We start from the raw sequence: 23,246 nt of genomic DNA on the forward strand, positions 1-23,246 counted from the left end.
ACTGCAAAGCAGCAATAATATTTACAAGGAGCATTTTTTAAATGCTCCTTGTATTCCACCTTCCTTGAAAAAACTACCATGGGATCTCATACCCAAGAAATAAGATTAAGCTTTGTCTTAACATTTCGTGCCAAAGATGTCATTTCCAAAAGTATGTCAATCTTTCATTACTAAAAGAAGGGTCAGCCTTGATGATGTGAAGACATCTGAAGACTTGAACCTTCTGATTCAGAAATGAAACCATTACCATTGAGCTGAAGTTAACACCATATTTGTTAATGGTAGGTCAAAATTTCCTGAAATGGTCTGCTGTTGTCTAGTTTTTCCATTGCATTCAATACAGTTCTCCATCTTTTGAATCAAAAAAGCAAAAGTTAAGGCATTGTGGAAATTAGATCTACTTGATCAATGCTACAATGAACATAATTACTGTGTGCCTTGATACAAGCACAGCCCATTACACAGCTAAATCATTTGGTAGCAGAGTAAAGAACTGAAACCTTCCAATGGTTCCAAAGGAAATAGTCTCCTCGAATTTCTTTTTTAAATGTTTAGTCTCCTTGAATTTCTTTTTTTAAATGTTATTAGTTAGTATTGTTTGTAGCAATAGATCTGTAGCAGGTTTTTACAAATTTGAACAACAACTTCCACAGTTTTATAGTTTAATAAACAATTACTTTATTTTCAGCGTTTCTCTCGGATACGAGATCATTGCATGATTTCATATCCGATTAGGAAGGCCTGAGATTGGGGAAGCAATTAGCCTGACAGAGGGTGGACAGAGGTGGGGGCAGGCAGGTGAATCTAACATTAGAAGCACCATGACTTGCCAAATGTGGCCTCAGTTGATATTGTGACCCATGGTTTGGGATAGACATCACATTATACCGTAATCACTCCCTTTGTATTGTTATTCAAATTAAATATTGTTATAAAACATTTACATTTTATAAAGCCTGTTAAATCTATGACCATGGGGTACCTGGCTTCTTCCTTCTTCTCTTCCAACTCTGCTTCTAACTGCTGTTGCCTGATCTGTTTTTCCTTCTCCCTCCTCATACGCTTCTCCAAGAGTGCTGCTCGTTTCATTGCAATTTCCTCAGCTTTCTGATCATCCTTCAAAAAGAGGGTTTCATGAAGAATTCATGGTTTTTACTTTCCATTTCACTTAAACAGTTCAAGCTCATATTACTTGATTCTGGAAGAAATCAGTTTACCAGAACACAGTATGGGCATCTAGCAAAAACATAAGATACCTCAACCCATAATGTTAAATGTCATCCCATCATATTAAATCTCAACTTTTACACAGTGGTTCCAGAAGACACACTGAGAATTGACAGAGTGTGAGGATTAATGCCTAACCAACCCACACCAGCTCACCTGAGAAGATTCTCTTGTTATTAAGGTTGATATTTGGTCATGAAGATAATAGATACCATGACTTTTGCTCACATCTATAATTTTTGATGATTTCCATGTCTGTTGAGAAAAATGTTTTTTTCCCCCTTTTGATATATTTTAAACTAGCCTAGTTACAATACCTCAAGGGAGTCAGTGCTATGGTCCTGATTCTTCAACTACTGCTACCAAAATGTGGGTGCAGAATTGGCAAATTGAAATTATTCTCTTAATACAAACTATACTTACAATCATGTGCCCACTTCCCATCAAGTTATTCCCCTTTGGTCATTTTTTCCATGATTTTGAGCAACTATAGCATGGCTGTTTTGTGATTAAGCCCAAATTTTTCATGACAAATCCTAGTCCCAACTATGGTGATGGGTGGATATCTACTCCATTCAGGTAAACTGTTAATACAACACTGGAAACACTTTGTAATCTCATCCTATAAAAATGGTACTAGAGAACAGTACAAAACTTTTTTTTACCATTTTAATCTTGAACAATGACTGCTCCTAATTAGAAAAAGCAGTTATTAATTTACAATTGTATTGGAAAGGATTACCCAAAAACATACAATGGTTCCTTCTCAGTGAGTGCCTAATGGAATATTGGCCCATAGAAAGGCAGATCACCCAATTTGTATTTGGTCATGATTGCTCAATTGACCATACATTTACAAAACACTTATTTCAATAGGTAATTAGTTTTAAAAGAAACATACCAGATAAATGCAAGATAGGGGATGGGAATGGAATTGGCTGTTCAGAACAGAAGGGGTTCAAGATGTTTCTTTACCAGATTTTTTAAAAATAAAGAAATTAATTAATTGGAGAAATCCTTAATTGTGCACTTAGGTTTGTCAGATTAGGGCAAAAGATTTTTTTTTGCCTAGGATTCTGAAGCTCTTAATCAGTTCTAACAGACATTGCAAAGGACTGAATGAAGATGAAGAACTTATGCATTTGAACTCAAAGCTCTTATTGATTTGAGTACTTCTTCACTTTTATAGATCAGTACAAATACTGCAGGCATTAACCAAAAACAAAATCAAACAGAATGTGGATCATGTGAGGAAACAGTGTAAAGGTTGAGGCACGTGAACCAGGAAATGATTAATTATAAAATTGGTAAGAATATTCCCTGTGAGATTGCTTTACATTATGTGGAATTGAATTGAGATTTTACAGTTGAAAATAGTCTTAAAACAGGCAATATCAGATGAAATTAAAATGGAGCTAATGATGGCACAATGATAAGCAGTAATTGTAACAATTATAGGCAAATAAAATCAAATGAAAAACAATAAATATTATTAAACCAGACAACATTTGTTACTAAAATCATAAAACCAACAGTGTTATTCATGCAAAAACACCACAGCAACTTCAGGCATGAGTTGATGCTTGATTAAAGAAGTTGCTGTTGGAGCTGTATCACAGTGCCAAAAAACTTGGTGAAAACTATCAACCCTCACCTGCTTCAATTAATATTAATTTATACACTTTAATCCCAAAAAATCAAAAAATAATTGTCACTTACTTTAAAGAAGAATCCACAACACAATTTCTGTTCTTCAAATTGTTCCCTTTCAGCATCACCATTATTTGCTTCATCTGCTTCTGCTTCCTCCTCTGACAGCTTCAGTTCAGAAAGGGAAACCTCAATTAAGCTTGCCTTGACTGTCCGGTCAACCTGATGTTTCCTTTTGGTCGGAGTGTCTGCAAGAGACCCAGAACTTTCTGTCGGCACTACAGGCACCTGTGAAGTTTCAGGCTCTACAGGCTGCTCACAATCCTCTTTCTCTGCCTTTAAAGGCTTTTCATTTGCCACTTCACTTTCCTCTGTCTGTGGCACCGCTGCCTCATTAGTTGATTTTTCACATTCTGCTTTTGAAGAGTCCTCAGGTTCTTCATCCCCTAGGAAAATGAACGACCTAGTCTGGGTCTGACTAGGAGCAAACTTCCTGAGGTGAGGAAGACGGTCAACAGAACACGGGGGTGTAAGTACACGATTTAATGGCGTTATCTTCAATTCATTTGGCCTCGATTTTGAGTTCTTAACGTGAGAGTATGAAGACCTTCTGTGATTAGTTTGAGGAGATCGTTGAGTAGAACGAGGAGATTCACCAGAAGAGGAAAGGGAAGGAGATTGTGACCCAGTTGACCGTGAAGAAGATCGAAGCTCTCTGACATGTTTTTGTGGCGATGATGATTGAGGAGGAGGAGGAGAAATTACCCAGGCTTGCTGTTGCTGTTGTTCTCTCATCTGCATTATTAATTCCTGCTGGTTTGCCAGGCGTTGCATCTCTTGTTGCAGGGCATGCAAAGCTGTATTCATTTTCTCAATTAGTCTGTTATATTCCACAATGTCAACATCACCCAAAGCTTCTTCCGTGGGGCTGCTTAAATTCCAGCCAACTTGTTTTTCTGATTCAACTGTAGTGGTTGAAGACTGAACACCCTCTTTATCACCATCTGCGGAGTTGCCCATCATTCCAATTGTCTCAGGTTTCAAATAGTCTTTCTCCTCACCAGACCCAGATCTGTCTTCATGTTCACCACCAGGTTCCTCCTTCAGTGGAGAAATGTCATCACCCTTCTTTCTCACCACATTCAAAAACGCTGTCCTACCCATTTTTTGCCTTTGTCTTGTGAAAGCCGCTTCAACCTTCTTCTTCTGAGCTTCAATGGCTCGACGTTTTTCTTCAAGTTTCATTTTAAGCTGAATCATTTCAGATGCTAGCAGCTGAGCAGGATCTCTGGTTATTTTGTTAGGGCTAAGCTCAGGTATCTGGCAACTTGAGACCACACCTGGTGTGCAGAGCTCTGAGCTCTCTGGAGTAGTCTTTTGAGAACTACTGCTACTCAACCTGGCATCAGGGGTGTTCAACTTCCTAAATTTTTGTTCAGCAAAACTGGTCATTTTAATTGAAGAACCAGGAGAAATGCTATTTCCAGCTTGTAGAGCTGCAGTCAAGCAATTTGAACTTGAAATTAAAATGTTAGGATCATCACTTCTTAGATCAGAGTCATGAAGTTTGGAAGTATCCTCCATGTCTGAATCCATACTAACTGTGTAATCTCTCAAGGAAAAGTCTTCATCAATTGTTTCTTGAATATCTTCAGATGGAACATGGATCCCTGTGTCTGCCTCAGTATTATCAGTCAAGGGGCTTGTAGCACCCTTAACTTCTGTGATAGAATCTAGGCTGCTGGTTTGATTCATTTTGGACTTTTCAGTAATGTCATTGGCATTTTTAACATGTAGGAAAAAACCATCAGCTAGTTGCTCATTTTCAAGTTCTAGATAAGGCTTGTCTACATCATGAATTATTTGTAGAGCCTCTTCAATACTTGGTGGCCCATTGTGATTATCATAGTCTCCAACATCAAAGTTATTTTCCTTTGGCCCATTTGATACTACATCTCGCATGAGGCGTCTTCGCAGAGTGTCCATTGCTGGGCCAGGTCTCTTGGCTGAGCCTTTAGTTGGCTTCTCATAATCATGATTAGATAGATGAGTTTCTTCTGTTCCATTGCTCTGTCCATTTATTGGCTGCAAAGATTCATTTCTAACCAAATGTTTGGGAGTGTTGTTAATGTTTGAAATCAAACTGTCATTACTAATTGATCTCATTATTGTTCGGTTGCTTTTTGTGGATGAATCAATATTGTTGTCTGAATCAAAGGGGATATTGAATGACACTGCTTGGGGAAAGGATCTATTGAAATAAACAAAAATAGGCTTTATAACTAACAGATATTTGCATTTTAAGAAATAAATTGACGAAAAATAATTAGCCTCAGAAATAGATTCAATGACTTCTAAAATACCATAAGATATAGGAGCAGAATTAGGCCATTCGGTCCATCGAGTCTGCTCCTCCATTCGATCATGGCTGATTTATTTTTCCCTCTCAACCCCATTCTTCCGCCTTCTCCCTGTAACCTTTGATACCCTTACTAGTCAAGAACCTATCAACCTCTGCTTTAAATGTATCCAATGACTTGGCCTCCACAGCCGTCTGTGGCAATAAATTCCACAGATTCACCAGCCTCTGGCTAAAGAAATTCCACCTCACCTCTGTTCTAAAGGGACATCCTTCTATTCGGAGGCTGTGCCCCCTGGTCCTAGACTCTCCCACTACTGGAAACATCCTCTCCACATCCACTCTATCCAGGCCTATCAATATTCAGTATGTTTCAATGAGATGCCCCCCTCATCCTTCTAAACTCCAGCGAGTACAGGCCCAGAGTCATCAAATGCTCCTCATATGTTGACCCTTTCATTCCCCGGATAATTCTTGTAAACCTCCTCTGGACCCTCTCCAATGCCAGCACATCCTTCCTTAGATATGGGGCCCAAAACTGCTTACAATACTCCAAGTGTGGTCTGACCAGTGTCTTATAAAGCCTCAGCGTTGCATCCTTGCTTTTATATTCTAGTCCTCTCAAAATGAATGCTAACATTGCATTTGCCTTCCTTACTACTGACTCAATCTGCAAGTTAACTTTTGGGGAATCCTGCACTAGAACTCCCAAGTCCCTTTGCACCTCCAATTTCTGAATTCACTCCCCGTTTAGAAAATAGTCTACGCCTTTATTCCTTCTACCAAAGTGCATGACCGTACACTTCCCTAAACTGTATTCCATCTGCCACTTCTTTGCCCATTCTCCAAACTTGTCCAAGTCCTTCTGCAGACTCCCTGCTTCCTCAACACTACCTGACCCTCCACCTATCTTTGTATCATCTGCAAATCTGGCCACAAAGCCATCAATTGCATCATCCAGATCATTAACATATAACGTGAAAAGTAGCGGACCCAACACTGACCCCTGTGGAACAACACTAGTCACCAGCAGCCAACCAGAAAAGGCCCCCGGTACTCCCAGTCTCTGCCTTCTGCCAGCCAATCTTCTATCCATGCTAGTACCTTTGCTATAATACCATGGGCTCCTATCTTGTTCAGCAGCCTCATTTGTGGCACGTTGTCAAAGGCCTTCTGAAAATCCAAGTAAACAATATCCACTGACTCTCCTTTGTCTATCCTGACTGTTACTTCCTCAAAGAATTCCAACAGATTTGTCAGGCAAGATTTCCCCTCAAGGAAAGCGTGCTGACTTCGGCCTATTTTATCACGTGCTTCCAAGTACTCCCGAAACCTCATTCTTAAAATTAGACTCTAAAATCTTACCAACCACTGAACTCACGCTAACCAGCCTATAATTTCCTGTCTTTTGCCTCCCTCCCTTCTTAAAGAGTGGAGTGACATTTCTGATTTTCCAGTCCTCCAAAACCATTCCTGAATCTAGTGATTCTTGAAAGATCACTACTAATGCCTCCACAATCTCTTCAGCTACCTCTTTCAGAACCCTGGGGTTTAGTCCATCCAGTCCAGGTGACTTATCTACCTTCAGACCTTTCAGCTTCCCAAGCACCTTCTCCTTAGTAATAGCGACTACACTCACTTCTGCCCCCTGACTCTCTCGAATTTCTGGCATGTTGCTGGTGACTGCTACAGTGAAGCCTGATGCAAAATATTTATTCAGTTCATCCACCATTTCTTTGTTCCCCATTACTGCCTCTCCAGTGTCATTTTCCAGTGATCCGATATCCACTTTTGCCTCTCTTTTACTCTTTATATATCTGAAAAAACTTATGGTATCTTCTTTTATATTATTGGCTAGCTTACCTTCATATTTCATCTTTTCTCCCTTTATTGCTTTTTTAGTTGCCTTCTGTTGGTTTTTAAAAGCTTCCCAATCCTCTAGCTTTCCACTAAATTTTGCAGCATTGTATGCCCTCTCTTTTGCTTTTATGCTATTTTTGAGACTTCCCTTGTCGGCCACGGTTGCCTCATCCTCCCTTTAGAATGCTGCTTCTTCTTTTGGATGAACTGATCCTGCATCTTCCGAATTACTCCCAGAAACTCCTGCCATTGCTGCTGTACCATTATCCCTGCTAGGGTCCCCTTCCAATCAACTTTGGCCAGCTCCTCTCTCTCATGCCTCTGTAGTTACCTTTACTCAACTGTAATACTGAAACATCTGATTTTAGCTTCTCCCTCTCAAACTGCAGGGTGAATTCTATCATATTATGATCACTGCCTCCTAAGGGTTCCTTTATCTTAAGCTCTTTAATCAAATCCGGCTCATTACACAGCAACAAATCCAGAATTGCCTTTTCCCTAGTGGGCTCAACCACAAGCTGCTCCAAAAAGCCATCTCGTAGGCATTCTACAAATTCTTTCTCTCGGGATCCAGTACCAACCTGATTTTCCCAATCTACCTGCATATTGAAATCTCCCATGACCACCGTAACATTGCCCTTTTTACATGCCTTTTCTATCTCCTGTTGTAATTTGTACCCCACATCCTGGCTGTATTTGGAGGCCTGTATATAACTCCCATCGGGGTCTTTTTACCCTTGCAGTTTCTTAACTCTACGCACAAGGATTCTACATCTTCTGATCCTATGTCACTTCTTTCTAAGGATTTTATTTCATTTTTTACCAACAGAACCACCCCACCCCTTCTGCCCACCTGACTATCTTTTTGATAGGATGTGCATACTTGGATGTTTAGCTCCCAGCTGTGATCTTCTTTCAACCATGACTCTGTGATGCTCACATCATATCTGCCAATTTCTATGCACTATAAGCTCATCTAAATTATTTCATATACTGCGTGCATTCAAATATAACACCTTCAGTCCTGTATTCACCACCCTTCTTCTCAAATTTGTCTGCATGTTGCCTGAAGTTAAACTCTTATTCCTTTCTAAACATTCTGTCTTATGTTTTATTCTGGAGACTTCAGTAACCTCTCCTGCACTCTCCTTCCCTTTCACTTCATCCATACTTTTCCAATCTGTTGAACCCACCCCCCTACTATTTTGTTTAAAGCCCTGGTTAAACAAATACAATACATTTAAAATATAAAATGCACAAACTTGGAAGTGATTTGTTTCTACTTTGGCACCCCTTAATTAGATCTATTCTTAACTTACATTGAGTCAATTCTTATACTACAGTTGCTCCCCCCCCCCCACTATAAACAAGCATTATATAATCTTGGTGGATTATACAGTTTTCTAAATACCTGGTGCTTTAAATTATGACACTGCAATATAACAACAGTAAGAAAAGTAATTGGGAGGATTATAAATGGGAATTAAAAACAGAATCTTGTAAATTAATATCTATTTTATATGGAGCAGGATTCATCAAATGTCAATGCACTGTCAAAATCTGATGACTATATGAACACATGGATGAGGTGCAGTAGGCCCCTCAGCCCTTTAAGGCTGCTTCATCATTCAATCCTGGCTGATCCAAATGTTGCCAGCTCCTCATCCTGTCTATCCATTGTAACTTTTCACCCCCCTTCTCATCAAGTATCTGTCTAGCTCTGCCTTAAAGACATTCAAAGGCTCTGATTCCACCGCTTTTCAAGGAAGATTGTTTCAAAACCTCATAACCCTTGGAAAAAATTCCACCTCATCTCTGTCTTAAATGAACAATCCCTTATTTTTAGACTGTGACCTCTAGTTCCTGATTTTCTGACAAGACCAAACATTTTCTCTACATCCACCATGTCAAGACCCCTCAGGATCAATTTCATAGAAGATAATCCTTACCTAGAGCCAAAAACTTTTTAAAATGTCACTAACCTTTGTTTCTTTTCAGGCCAAGTCCCAGCATAACCCTCCACATAAGACATGGAGGTAGATCGACGCATGATTCCTGAGAGGAAGAATTTTAAATAACCTTTTTTTTAAATGAATTGAAAATAACCCGTTACACTCAGGACTGTGGTGGTCCTGCACGGGCAGATTTTCCAAACTATTAGATATTAATTCTATTAATGCACCAACACACTTTTAATGTACTTAAGATATTACATAGAAATATAATACATTTTCCAGTGAACCAGGTGTGTAAAGGGAGCATGGGAACCATTGAGTTTAAAGGGAGTACAGGAAACACATTCAAGTGAGCCTGATCTCAAAAGATCAAAATTTCTGAACAATAGGATAGCTGATTATCAGTGTTACTAGAAGTGCAATACCTATTTCATAGACAATACCAGAATCTCCATCTCTGTGTTAAAAATATCAAACTGCACCTCAAAAGTGGAACAACAAGCATTTCCACATTTTTATTAGTTCAAGAAAGAAGAACTCAAGGTCCTTTGTAATATACATTGTATATTAATCCAAAATAAATTAAATATTAATTTAAAATTCATCCCTCCTACATCTATGTGCATGATACAAATTCCCTCTGGTCCAGGGTGTCTGTTAACGTGGCAGTCCAGTTCACGACTTAACGCCTCCCAGTTTATTTAAAAGCCACTGTGATTCTTCTTCTTCTGAGTCCATGCAGTTGTAGTCAATCACACTGTTCCTTCTTCTGCCCAGGAGAGTTCAATTAAGTTAGCACAGAGTGAGCAAATCCATCACTTTTCCTCACTGCCACTCTACATAATTCTGGCTTCCTAATGCCTCCTGTTTCCAGTTTTCATTTTCATGCTAAGTTGTCCATACAAACTCGCCAACTCCCTACATCAGTACAGTCTAGCAGCCCGACAGTTCTGCACAGAACAATTTGTTCCACTGACTCTAACCTCCAAGCCCCTTTACCCACCAGTCAGAGTCACATTTGAGCTGCTGATATTCCTTTATCTTAAATTCCCTCAAACACACAGGCCTCTCCAGTAAAGAAACAGAAAATGCTAGAAATACTCAACAGACCAGGAGGTATCTGCTGAGAAAGAAACTGAGACAATATTTCAGGTCAATGACCTTTCATCAAAACTAGTCAGGCTGGTTATCTGCATTTGTTTAATTCAATGTTAAGCCCTAAATGCAGATGCAGTTCCTTGAGTTTAGGCTGGAACACTAATAGGTGAAGGACATAAATCAGAGTAGGTGTGTCATGTGGCCGTATCGGAACACAATACTTCTGTCAAGGACTAACCAATACTCCACTGCAAGTTCAGCACACCAAATTTGCTTTTGTACTGTATGAATGAAACCCAGGATCCCATGATGTGTTTTCAAAACAAAAATCAACTTGTTCAGACACCTTCAGTGATTTGTGCAAATACTTTGCCAGGTTTCTCTGATTCCTGCATACACAAAATTTTATTACATTGTATTTCTTCACCCTATTAAAACTCTCTCTTTGACCTAATTTGGTCATTCCTGCTTATTTCTCACTTTGGCTCAATAACCATTAATCCTGATTATATCTTCATGGCATGCCTTGTAACTTTTTTTTATATACCCAGGTAGTTACATAAATAGATATGGATGCTAGATTCAGTTTCATATCTGAAGCTTTGAACTGCATTAAAAAGTAATCGGATTGAGGGATAGCTCAGCCATGATCAAACCGAAAGGCAAAACAGGGCTGAATGCTCTCTTTCTCTCTCTCCTTGTATCAAACTGTGGCAATATTGGGTGAGCTACGAGTAGAGTTACATGTCATATGTTGCTGTCAGAGGACTTCTTAAAATTTAATAAGTGCCAATGCTTTACTAGTACAAAAGTCCATCTGAATTTGAAGAACTCCAGGGAGTTGAACAATGAGGTGAAAAGCAATGCTTCGACAATGACTTGGTAAAGACGATCAGTAATATATTTTTACTTCTGCAATGTTCACAGTCCTGTTTGTCAATCAAAAATAATGCAGATCTCAGACTTAATTCCTCCTGCAGAAGAGTCCAAATGGTGTCAGAAAACAAATTAATAGTAGTGAAAATTTTACAAAGTATCGCCAAACCTGTTAAAATAATATTTTCCTTCTGCAGCTTGCAAATAATGTTCAAATACTACTTATTGGTACAAATTGCATGTTCAGGAATACCATCAAAAATATAAACTGACATACTTCTCCAGAGTCCACAAACAACAAGTTGGAATGATACACTGATTATGAGAATGGATTGTGTATTATTTTGCAAAGAAGGGTCAGTTTACTTTTAAAACCAAGTTTAAATTGAAGGAAACAGTCGTACAAATTAATTATTTGGCATTCAAGTATTAGTGAAATTTTCTCATTGGACTCATCAGTTTCTGTAGGGACATTTGAACTGCAGCAGAAACAGATGTTTAAGATTGTTTTGCATCCATAACAAAGTGAGCCAAACTTACTGCTAATTACAAATGGTTTGCCAACATGTTGATCCTGGGGAACTGTAATATAATTAATTTGTGATTTTCGGAATGTTATAAACTTTCATGTCATCGATAATATTCTACTAGGTAGGATGCTAGGTGTACTGAGGGAAGTGAGGAGATGCCAGGAAATAGAAAGTCATAAAAAACAGATGTTGGAAATCTGAAGTAAAAACAAAGTCCTGGAAATACTCAGCAGATCAGGCTGCACCTGCAGAGAAAGAGACAGACTCAACATTTCAGGTCAATGACCCTTCATCAGAACTCACAACCTGAAATATTAACGGTTTCTCTCTCTGCAGATGCTGCCTGTTCTACTGAATATTTCCAGCACTTTGTTTTTATGCCGAGAAATGGATATGTGGTAGGAAAAGTTGAGGGGGTGGCTGGTATCAACAAAACGGCAGAAATAGGCAGACCTGAGACAAATTGTGACTAAGCAATGAGGAAGTGTATAAAGATGTCAGTATAAGTTGTAAATAAAAGAATAAATATGAGTTTAGGACAAGCTGAAGAAGCAGTAAATATAGCACACAGGATACTGGGCTTTGTAAATGGGGACAAAAAGTACAAAGGAAAGGAGTTTCTGCCAAATTTCAGAAAACACTGGTTCAGCCTCAACCTCAACCTCAGTCATGCTTCCAATTATAGGTGCATTGAATAATCCAATTTTTAAATCAGTGATCTAATCCAGTTACATTTGCTGGAAGTGTAAAACATGGAGTTTAGCAGAATTACTGATGTTACTAAGGATTTGGAACCCAACAAAGGAATTAAATTCAAGCTGTACACAAACTATATAACACATAAATGTGCAATGCATTTTTGTACCTGAATCTGAAGAATGTGGACGGTGTTGAGTGTGCCGCAGTGGCAGAAGTGGCTGTGATGGCGAAAATGTTGGACTCACTTTGCTGAAATAGAAGCATTTTCTAAATGAGACCATGAATTGTCAAGGCAGAAGCAAGCATTTCCAGTTCATTCATTGCAAACAAAATCATAAATGCATCATCTCTACTCATTATAAAACAGCAGGAAGTCTTTTTCTATAGTCTGCAAATTTTGTGTCCCATAAAAAGGTCTGTTAACTAGTAAGGCATCCTGCCAACTTACCAATTCAGTCATTAACCCCAGTGCTGTGACCGACTCCAAAAAGGAGTGGGAATTTGATAGTACTGCGTGAAAATCAACTACAAGACTATGCAATTGCATACTAACACTTTAAGCTCTCAATGACTGTGCAACCTTGAAATAGCACCTGACTTTTTAAAAGAACAAATTTCTAGAGGGACAGACTGTGGTAAGTTCCATTCACTGCATTCCAATTTGCATATGTGACCAACTAAACAGATGAGATTCTGGCTTGCTTCTGTATTGTCAAGGCACATCTTATCTGATGGCCATGAAGATACCTGCTAGTGCACGAACCCAAGCTATACATATCTGGAGTCTTAGGCATCAGAGCAGGAGTTCTCAACCCCAATGAAACTACAATCACTTCAGTCAGTCCATTTTGGATGTTTTTTGTTGGACTTTGTGAGGCTGATGTTTTGTCCTCCTAACTAACTGAGGATTCCTCCTTCTGCCTTTTGCTTTATAATATTGATATCATCACAGCTACCACAAAATCAGATACCTATAATCATTGATGCATTCTTGGTTAATTTATTAACCTTAGAAGAGTGAAACATCCTTCCAGAGGACACTTAAAACATTCTGAAAAATGGCCATAAAATTCTGGTTGTATACTATCATATTTATTGAAAACCACACTGCCATTAGCAGATGGTGATTTTTGCCCAACTGAAGGCAAAAGGGGGAAGGAGGAACCTTCAGTTAGTTAGGAAGACAAAACTTCAATATTGCAAAGTCCAGTGTAATAACATCCAAAGTGGCCTGACTGTTGTTAAGCCAAATGCTGTGGACTTGGAAGTGTATAGTTTGGGCCAGAGACCACATTACATATTTGCAATGAGGGATGAAGTACACTTTCCACTCCCTTTGATTACTAAAAGGGTATTCAAGATTCTTAATCATGTACTTCTCCTAAGAGGTTACATAGCTTTGGTTGGTGTTGGGAACCTTCACTGTGATGTCTAAGACTCCAGTTTTACAATGGGATAGGTTTGTGTACTGGCAGACATCTTCCTAGCCATCAGATATGGCATGCCATTACAATACAGATGCAATTACGTTGGTAAGTGACACCTCAATCAATCACAAAACTAATGTCTGCCTGGTAAGTATTGTTGAGCCTAACACCCCACGATGAGCTCCGAAAATGTCTTTAAGACAAAACTATTTCAATGAAACTACAAATGGAAAATAATCCAATTTAAAAGTCACCTTGCTCACCCGTTGTAAAGGCTTTTGTCTTTTGAAGCATCTACAGGAATTCAATTCATTCATTTATGTATACACACTATGAAATTAGTCTGTGTGTATATCATCTAATTTGAGAACTCTGCTGAAGCAATTTAATCTGGAGAAAACGTGCATCTACATTTATTTATTTTCCTGCTGGAAATATATGCTCTTAAATAATTCAGCTAAATTCTACCTGCAGTCAAACTCAGAGATGGGAGAAGTTTCCATGAAGCTTTTTCTAGTAGCATTTGATATCGGGAAAGCAGCAGGGATGTTCCTTGTTGGGTGAAGTGGTTCTGCTGAGAATAAAGTTACACAATTAATATTTGCAAAGTAGAAGCAGTCACACAACACTGAAATGAACTTTTGGGTCTTTAGAGCAAGGTCAAATATATTGATGATAAGTATGCATGTTTTGCTCTATCTTACCAATAAAAATCTTATCTCTTCACACATTCATTGCACACTGAGATCTTGTTTGTGGTTTAACCCTCTGCATAGTTAATTCGTATAACATTGGGGGAATCTTCATTACCTCTATTCTATCAATAGGTCTGCCACACCAGAAGGATTTAAATTGGGAATGCTAATTCCACAATATTTTTATTGTGCATATTTTTTTCACATCTTTTCCAGTCGTTACTTCCCAACTAAAACAGGGTGGTCAGAAATTGTGATAGGCTTAACAGCAGTATTTTTTCACAGCCAAGATCAATACAACTTGAAGGCAATGTAAAACAGGCAAAGCCAAATATTACTACATCAGACAAACTGTGACAGGTTGAAAGAAAATTTCTATCATTGAATATTCTTTGCACTACATAAAATCTCCAGAGAATCTCAACTGGAACCACCATCACTAATAATAACATGTAACAGCATCACACACTAAAATTCACCTTCCAACTGAGAAGCCAATCTGGGCTGTACAAAAGGAGGCTTCACGACCTCAAACCACCAGAACAGCTCTGCCATAAATACCAGATAGTTATTCTGCAAAGAAAAAAAAAGATATTAAAACTCAAAAGAACATAAATCCAAAAATCTATTCATTTTATTAAGAAACTGCTGCCTTTCCTTGTTAAAATGCATCTATTGCTCACAGGGGAATATGCAAATACCTGGTTTGGGTTCTGTTCATCATAACCATCAATCTAACCACAAGATCCTCAAACATCAAGAGACAGCAGAAGAATCAGTCAATCACCTGCAATAATACATTTTAATATTTCTCAAGCTGACAAGGGGCTATTAAACTAATACAAAACTCCCCAATTTTTCTATTTCATCAATGGATCAACCAAACAATTGTTCTGCGCAAAGACACTGTGAATAATGAGAGAATGAATGAATTTCCAATGGTGTTTCCACACAGAGAATCAGATGACATCACAACAAAAGCCAGTTGAGACTTGGTAATAGACAATTCATTCCTCTAGTGAGGCGCAGCCAAATCTAATCAGCTCTTTCCTTTTAAAGGAAATGATGAAAACATTATATAAACAGGAAATTCTTCTGAAACTGCTGATTGCAGATTCACAGATGCATACAAATCTTCAGCTCCAGCAAAGTCAAAATCAATACAACCGCCTTGAAAAAATACATTTTAGTTTCAAATGTGTTCTGAAAAAGTTAAAAGTTTGGACTAACAAAATGGAGATAGGATGAAAAATGACTGAATTCAGGAGCATCAGGAGAGAAGAATGGCTTAATATACTCCTGAGTGGACTGTGTTACCAGCACAACTTCTTACTTTAAACATCCGCTGTTTTTGTAAACATCAGGATATACAGTAGCTCTGGTTCTTTAACAACATAATTGCATTTTGCACCTAATTTCTGCAAACTCATCAAGTTGAAAACACTAGATTCCAGTTTATATAGCTTTTTATAACTTTAAAGCAACTCCTTGGAAATAATACTTCTGAATTATTAGGATGGATGGTGAGATTCCACTTAAGGTACATTATAAAAAGGTGAGACTTATGATGGAAGAATTGGCCCTGGGCAAATACATAGACATGACTGCTTTTCACCTTTCAGGAGGCCGAAAGGATGGATTGTGCTGGGCAAAAGTTATCGCTTGCTCAAGTGGTTGCTCACTCTGCTTACAGCTCCATACACACCAGCTGACCAGTGCTACACTCACAGCCACACTATTACTAGCAGCTTAGTGTATGTGACAACGGGGATGCTCAAAATACATTTTCACTGTGGTTGCATTCTATAGTACTCAGCAGCCAAAGTCTCTGATATTGTGTCATCTTCATAATTTGGCCATTAAACAAGCTCAGCCATTGCCTCGTGAGGGAGCAAGGGAAGGTCCATCACGCAAGACAGCTGGAGCACCAGGGCAAAATCCAACACCAGAATGATCAGGAGCTGGAGGAAGAGGAAGATGAAGAGGGTGAAGAGCCGCTAAGTCCAAACCCTCAGCAACAGGAGCCTCACGCTAGGCTGAAGAGACTGCTATTCTGAATGTGCTGCAAGGCAACGTTTGACCATGAAAAGCATTTTCATTATCCCCATTACATCCACCACTTCCTGAACATTCATTCGCAAATCACACAGATAATTGCAGGGTAATTTAAGCTAGTATCTGGGGAACAGTCTTGTATCAGTGTGACACCATCAATTAGTGCCGCCTTATACTCCAGCTATAATGATTTCAAGGAAATTTCCTACTTTAGGATGAACACAGTCTTTCTCTCCTATAAACAACTTACTGAAACACCCAATTCAATATTAGAAATATATTACAACAAAGATTTACTCAGAATAATGTCAATATTGTTACAGTGAAGTCTAGTACCAATATCAATGTTATTCCTCATTTGTATACTCCCTTCATTTTTCATACCTAATACCTGCTGCATCTTGAATTAATCTGTTCAGAAGCTGAATACCATCATAGCAAACAGCCCTTCCCACCTACAAACCTCACAGATGCTCAAATGCCAACAAGAACAGTTGCTATCAAATACTGTGATAGAAGTTTCTGATCTGAACAATACATAGCAACAGGGCTTAAGGAACAGAATAATCTCCCCTTGATTCGATGGAATACTTAGGCAGAAATTGCAAAAAGTCATTATTTCACTTGTTCAAGAAATACACTCAACAGCTTCATTTGAAATTGCAGCAAAATCTTGAAACATTGCAGCCCATTTGCATCTCATTTAATACAACTACAGATCTAAGATCACACCTTGACAACAATATTCAGGTTCTAATGTACCCACAAAACCTCTGCAAAAGAAATAAAATGATAGGGCTATGCAGCAATTTGTTTCACACAGACATATCTTTCTCAATTCTTCTGTGAGTCATTTCACATCAGTGATTTTGAATAACAGATATTTATGGAACAGCAAGACATGAAGCATGTTCTGATCTTCTGGCAGTGTAAGCACACAGTTGAGGTCACCCTCACATTTCAGAATCAGAGGAGTTACAGCAGAGAAGGAGGCCGTTTGTCCCATCAAATCTGTACCAGCTCTATGCAAAAGCAATCCAGCCATTCCCACTCCCTTGCCTCCTGCCCAGGGTATTGCAACTTTTTTGAAGCACTTATTTAGATCCCCCAGAAATGCCACCAAAGTCAACATCATCTAGTTCCTGACCCTCCTGCTTGAGGGAACAGCTTCTCTCTATGTACTCTATCACGACCACTTATGATTTTAAATACCTCCATAAGATCCCCATTCACCCACTTCCATTCCAACAATCTGCTGCTTCTCCACTGAATCATTCCAGTAAATCTCTTCTGCAACCTCCCAAAGAGCATTCCATCTTCCCTAATGTATGATGCCAAGAACCGGGCACAATATTCCAGCTGTGGCAGAGCCAGGGTTTTTTTTTTAAGTTTCTTATGACTTCCTTGCTGTTATACTTTATGGGCATTGATGGAGTTACTTAAGATGACTTAAGGTCTAGACAGAGTACATAGACAGGTTTTTGAAGGTGACTGACAAAAGAACATGAGTAAGAACTATGATAAAAGCGAAGGGATGGGGAGGGGGGGAAGAGAGCTAGAGAGGGCTATGGGGTGGGGGAGAGTGAGAGGGTATGGGGGGAAGGAGAGAGAGGGCTGGGAGGGAGAGAGAGCAGAGGGGCTGGGGGGGAAAGAGTGTGGTTGCGGGGAGGAGAGAGAGGGTTGGGATGGGGAGATAGGGGTTTGGGAGAGTGGGAGGAGAAAGAGAGAGGGGCAGTGGGATGGGGAGAGAGAGGATGGGGGGGTCAGAAGAGACAGTCGGAGGAGTGGAGAGAGGGCAGGGGTGGGAGAGGGAACAAGTGGGGGACGGAGAAGAGAGGGGGCAAGAGAAGCACTCTCACCTTGCTTTCTCTTTCTTTCCTCCCTCCGTCAATCCTTTACCCCAACTACCAGACCTGTTACATGCCCCCACTCCTGTTTCCTTACCACTACTCCTCTCTCTACTCCTCCACCTGCACTCTTGTTACCCTGCTCACTCACCTTCTTCCCCACTGTGCTCCTTCCTCTCAAAGAGGAAACAACATTCAAAAATATTGGTATTTCATTCACTTTACACTGCACTGAACACCACGATTAATACACAATGGCTGGTTTTATTTTTTGCATGATTAACTATAATTCATTACAAGAAATCATTGTTGCCAAATCATTCAATTTAGCATTATTAAAGTTGAAAACATTTAAATTTTGCAGCAATGCTATAATGCTAACAATGAACACAGTCTTCTACAAAAGTTATTCATTGCAGACGCCAATCAATAAACTGGTCAAAATTCTATATTTTATTTTATCCTGTTTTAAGGCCATGATTTTGTGCAACTGTGTATTTCAAAATTTGCTTTTTGGAGCATAGTTTTTTTTATTAAAAAGTGGGCTGGAACTATTCCTTTCAGGTTTAGGAGGTTTTGTATACATGTTGGGTTCAAAAAGATGGGGGGTATGAGAAAGCTGATTAAAGCTGACTGTAATTTCTTTTTTAAAGTCATTTAATGGGTGTGCTTCATTACATTTGCATTGTACTGCATAACTCAAGCTCAAAAACTTGCTGAGCAATTTCTGTTTGGGCATGTTTAATTAGTACACCACATTGTGCCCCTGTAATTCATTAATCCAGTCTTAGGCTCATGGTAGTTATGAAATATCCATGATAAATGCCTTTGAAGCTAGATTGCAGTTACTCAAAATGTATAAAAAAATTCAACATGATTTTACCAAATGATGTTTCGTTCATAATAAGACCATTTACCTCATCTGGCTGTAGTGGGATATTTATGGAACAGTCTGCTTTATTGAAACAGATCTGAAATTCTAGTCATAATTTTACTGCCCTTCAGACTCTGTGCCTCTATGATTTTCAAGATTCATTTGAACCACAATCTGTTCAGCAGCAGATGGCAGGGACATGGTTTCAGCACATCACCCCATTTGCTCTCAGAAACAGAACCATGGCAACAGCAACCATAAAGTTAGCTCATTGCACCATTAACAACAAAGCAGGAACCAATGACACAGAATAAGTAAGATTTCCTGTACAAAATTAATTTCTTAAGATTGCCAGGTAAGGTTGTTACCATGGCTCCATGTCCTTCAATGTTCAATGCAGAAATTCAACTAATATGTACAATTAGAAAAGTAGAAAGGGAGGGGAAGAGGAAGGACAACAAAAAAAGCACAAGGCAGGCAATTTGGGATTAGATGGAAAGCAGGGTTTTTGGGGTGTAAATACAACAAGTGAAGACACCAAGCCTTTGTTCCAACAGGTACTGCATTTGCTGTAAAGTTCATAATTTTGACATCTGTATTTACTGGAGATGCAGTTTCTCCTCAATTCCTGTCAATAAATCAGCCATGATCGAATGGGGGAGCAAAATCAATGGGCTGAATGGCCCAATTCTACTCCTATGTCTTATGGTCCTGTCTGCAGTTCCTACTTAAATCTAATGATTCCTGCTCACACTCACCTTCAAATCATTTCATGCATAATTTGAAAACATGCTAACACTGGAGAATTGCAATATTGTTTTAAATTACATGTTGCATTAGAAAGCAAATACTTAGAAAGAAATAGTCTCTGCTCAATTTAACACTCCTTAGAAAATCTCATTTAATAAACATGAAGCATGCAGGAAGAGTATTAAGAAGTTCCATTTGGTGCTGTCAGCTGTGAATGAACAGCACTCAGTACCTATCAGGATGATCTGTGTCCATAGATTTTTAGCATTTATTTGGGCAAAAACAAAAGAAAATAGACTGAGGTACAAATTAAATATAGAGAAAATATGATTATATGGGATGCTGAAAACAAGACATACCACAAATTCAGTCAGGACGGTCAATTTTTAAATATCCCATTGGTTTAACTGTAGACAAACCTCCTTTGTAAAGGCAAAGCATAATGGAGAGATTGTGAAAAAACAGAATAAAGTAAAATTGATACTTTACAAAAAGGTGTGCAAAGTATATTTTTTCCAAAGCCATATACACGAAATGTCTTAACTTTGATATTCTGTGCACAGACCTCATTAAGGAGGAAGCATAGCACCCGGGGCTTCTGAAGAACAGGAACTGCAGAGCTCCACAGAAATTCAGGAAATTGGTGTCAAAAGTAACGGCAAAGGCTCCAAATGCTAACTGCACCATGACATGCAGCGTGGAACAATGTCATGAAAAGCCAAACAATTCAATGGCGTCTGCTAGGTTATTAGGAACAGGAAATTTTCTCATGTCCTATTGACAACGTGAATAGTGAAGTGTGATCCTGAGGGTTCAAACTAATGCCCACTGGTTGGAAAATTTGTTTGCAATGAGAAGGGTCCACAGATTTTAAACATCTTTTATCTGAACTCTATGGAATTAAGGTCTGAACTGTAGTAGGTACATAAGAAATCATCTTCAATTCAACTGACCAGTCTCTCTCACATTCAAGCATGACTGGTCTTAATGCCTGTGAGAGGTCATGGATACAATCACTACATTTAAGAGGGAGTTAGACAGGCACTTAAATAAGCATGGCTGAGAAGGATACAACCTTAATGAGGGCAATTGGGATTAATGTAGATGGGCAAAAAGGTTGTCATAGATGTGGTGGGCCAAAGGGGCTATTTCTGTGCTGTACGACTATGACTAGTGTTGTTGCATTTCTAAAAGAGATGAATGAGCAGAAAGAAAGGACAATCAGCCAGGGAGCTTCTGCATCAGTTTAGTCCCAGTTCATATGCAGACAAGTGAGTGTGGAAAAGTCAGTGTAGCATTCTATCTTTGGCCAGTTCCACGTGTAAAATATATCAGCTGCAAGGTATAAAAAGGAAATAAAATTATCAACGTGCCAGAAAAATATGCTTTTTAATGCTGCATTTGGCTGCACAACATAACGACGCACAAGCAAATGATGGCAAAGACACAGCACTGTGGAGGATATCAAGACAGGGTCAGGCAGGAAGCATAGCAAGTTGGAGCAGGAGTAGACCATTCAGCCCTTCAAGACTGCTCTGCCATTCAATATGATTATGGCTGGTCCTCTATGTCAATACCATATGCCTGCCCTCTCTACCTACCCCTTGATGCATCTAGAAATCTATCAAACTGCTTTTTAAATATATTCAGTGTATTGGCCTCTGTTGTCTTTCACGGTAAAGAATGCTACAGGATCACCACCCTCTGAGTGAAGCCATTTCTCCTCATTTCAATCCCAAATATCTCACCTCAAACCCTGTGACCATAGCCCCTCATTCTAGATCACCCAGGGAGGGGAATCATCCTCCCAACATCCAGTCTGTCTAGCCCTGTAAATATTTTGGTAAATTTCAATGAGATCCCCCCCCTCTCATGCACAGTAGTGTAGCAGTTAGCGTAACACTATTACAGCGCCAGCGACCCAGGTTCAATTCCTGCCACTGTCTGTAAGGAGTTTGTACGTTCTCCCCGTGTCTGCGTGGGTTTCTACCGGGTGCTCCGGTTTCCTCTGACATTCCAAAGACGTATGGGTTAGGAAGTTGTGGGCATGCTGTGTTGGCGCCGGAAGCGTGGCGACACTTGCGGGCTGACCCCAGAACACTACGCAAAAGATGCATTTCACTGTGTATTTCCATGTACATGTGACTAATAAAGAAATCTTATCTTATCTCTTATCTTATCATTCTTCTAAACTCTAGTGAATACAGGTATGGTCAACCCAATCTCTCCTCAAACAACAGTCCTGCCTTCCTGAGATACTTGTTAGAACATCTGTTGGTGATTTGTTTTACATTCTGTAAGTTCCTCATCCTTGACTATCTGTCAGACTCCTTTGAAATTATTATTGGAATCAGCTTCCACCAGCACTTCAGGCAGAGACACATCTTCTGTTGTATTTTTTTGGTGATGTTGGAGCAGCCTTCTTTTAGGACTCTAATCACATGACACAAAGGCTGACTCCATTGGGTGAGCAGACATTCTCCTTTAGGGAACAAGTTGCTAAAAGTGTCCGTACAGTATCATGTGTGTTTCTGCATGATGCTTATTTATCTCTAAAAGTATCCATCACCTGCATTTAAGAGACATAGAGTAATAATAAGGACTAAATACCCATACTGGCAGGAAGCAACTCGAGGAATCTATCGCCTTGCTTTGCATTATAATTTTAAATTACCCAGGTGAAGGAAAAGAGGGGCCAAGATCCAAGTTTGCTGAAGACTCCAAGGTAGGTAGCCTGTGTACTGGGAGGTTGCAAAGAGGCGTTGATAAAGTAACGAGTGGATAAAATTGTGATCAATACAGTTTAATGCGAGGTTGTCTACCTGAATTAAAGAAAGACAAAAATACCATAGAATCTGCAGATAACTGTGAATCATCAGCACAAAAACAATCAAAAATTTCAAAAGCAAAGTTGTGATATAGATACAACCAAGAAAGGAGGCATTTAGACAGAATCCTGGAGTAATGTGTCATGGAATTAACTAAGAAAGCTGTGCCTAGATATTGAATTCAGTTGAAAAAACATTGTTCAATCATTGTAGCATATTTAAACTGTGCTAATTATGGAGGTATAATTTCCCACGAGCATTTAAAAATCACATTGCGTTTGAAATGCCAAACACTGCCTCCTGTGACAAATAACAAATGCTGTGAAACAGCACTAACACAACAATAGCAAAGATCTGCTGGCTGTTTGTCCAGCAGCCAAACAGTGTGGATTAGAGCCATATAAAAGCTACTTCAACATCACCAAACAAATACTATAGCAAGAAGTATGTCTGATAATGAAATACAGAGAGGACACTGACATCAGGGATTGTTGTTGGAGACCGGTATGGAATTTG

General features: G+C 39.1%; 1 protein-coding gene across 1 annotated transcript in view; it reads right to left on the reverse strand.

Moving 5' to 3' along the window:
* Positions 1–23,246, reverse strand: part of camsap2a (calmodulin regulated spectrin-associated protein family, member 2a) — a 152,764-nt gene that overhangs the window by 14,857 nt on the left and 114,661 nt on the right. Inside the window, 6 exon segments of the mRNA XM_052011124.1 lie at positions 983–1,116; positions 2,947–5,128; positions 9,079–9,151; positions 12,421–12,503; positions 14,150–14,252; positions 14,856–14,949. Of these exon segments, the coding sequence (XP_051867084.1) occupies positions 983–1,116; positions 2,947–5,128; positions 9,079–9,151; positions 12,421–12,503; positions 14,150–14,252; positions 14,856–14,949 (2,669 nt within the window).

The sequence above is a fragment of the Pristis pectinata genome, chromosome 3 (genome assembly GCF_009764475.1).
Source record: "Pristis pectinata isolate sPriPec2 chromosome 3, sPriPec2.1.pri, whole genome shotgun sequence".
In the NCBI taxonomy this organism is placed as follows: domain Eukaryota; kingdom Metazoa; phylum Chordata; class Chondrichthyes; order Rhinopristiformes; family Pristidae; genus Pristis; species Pristis pectinata.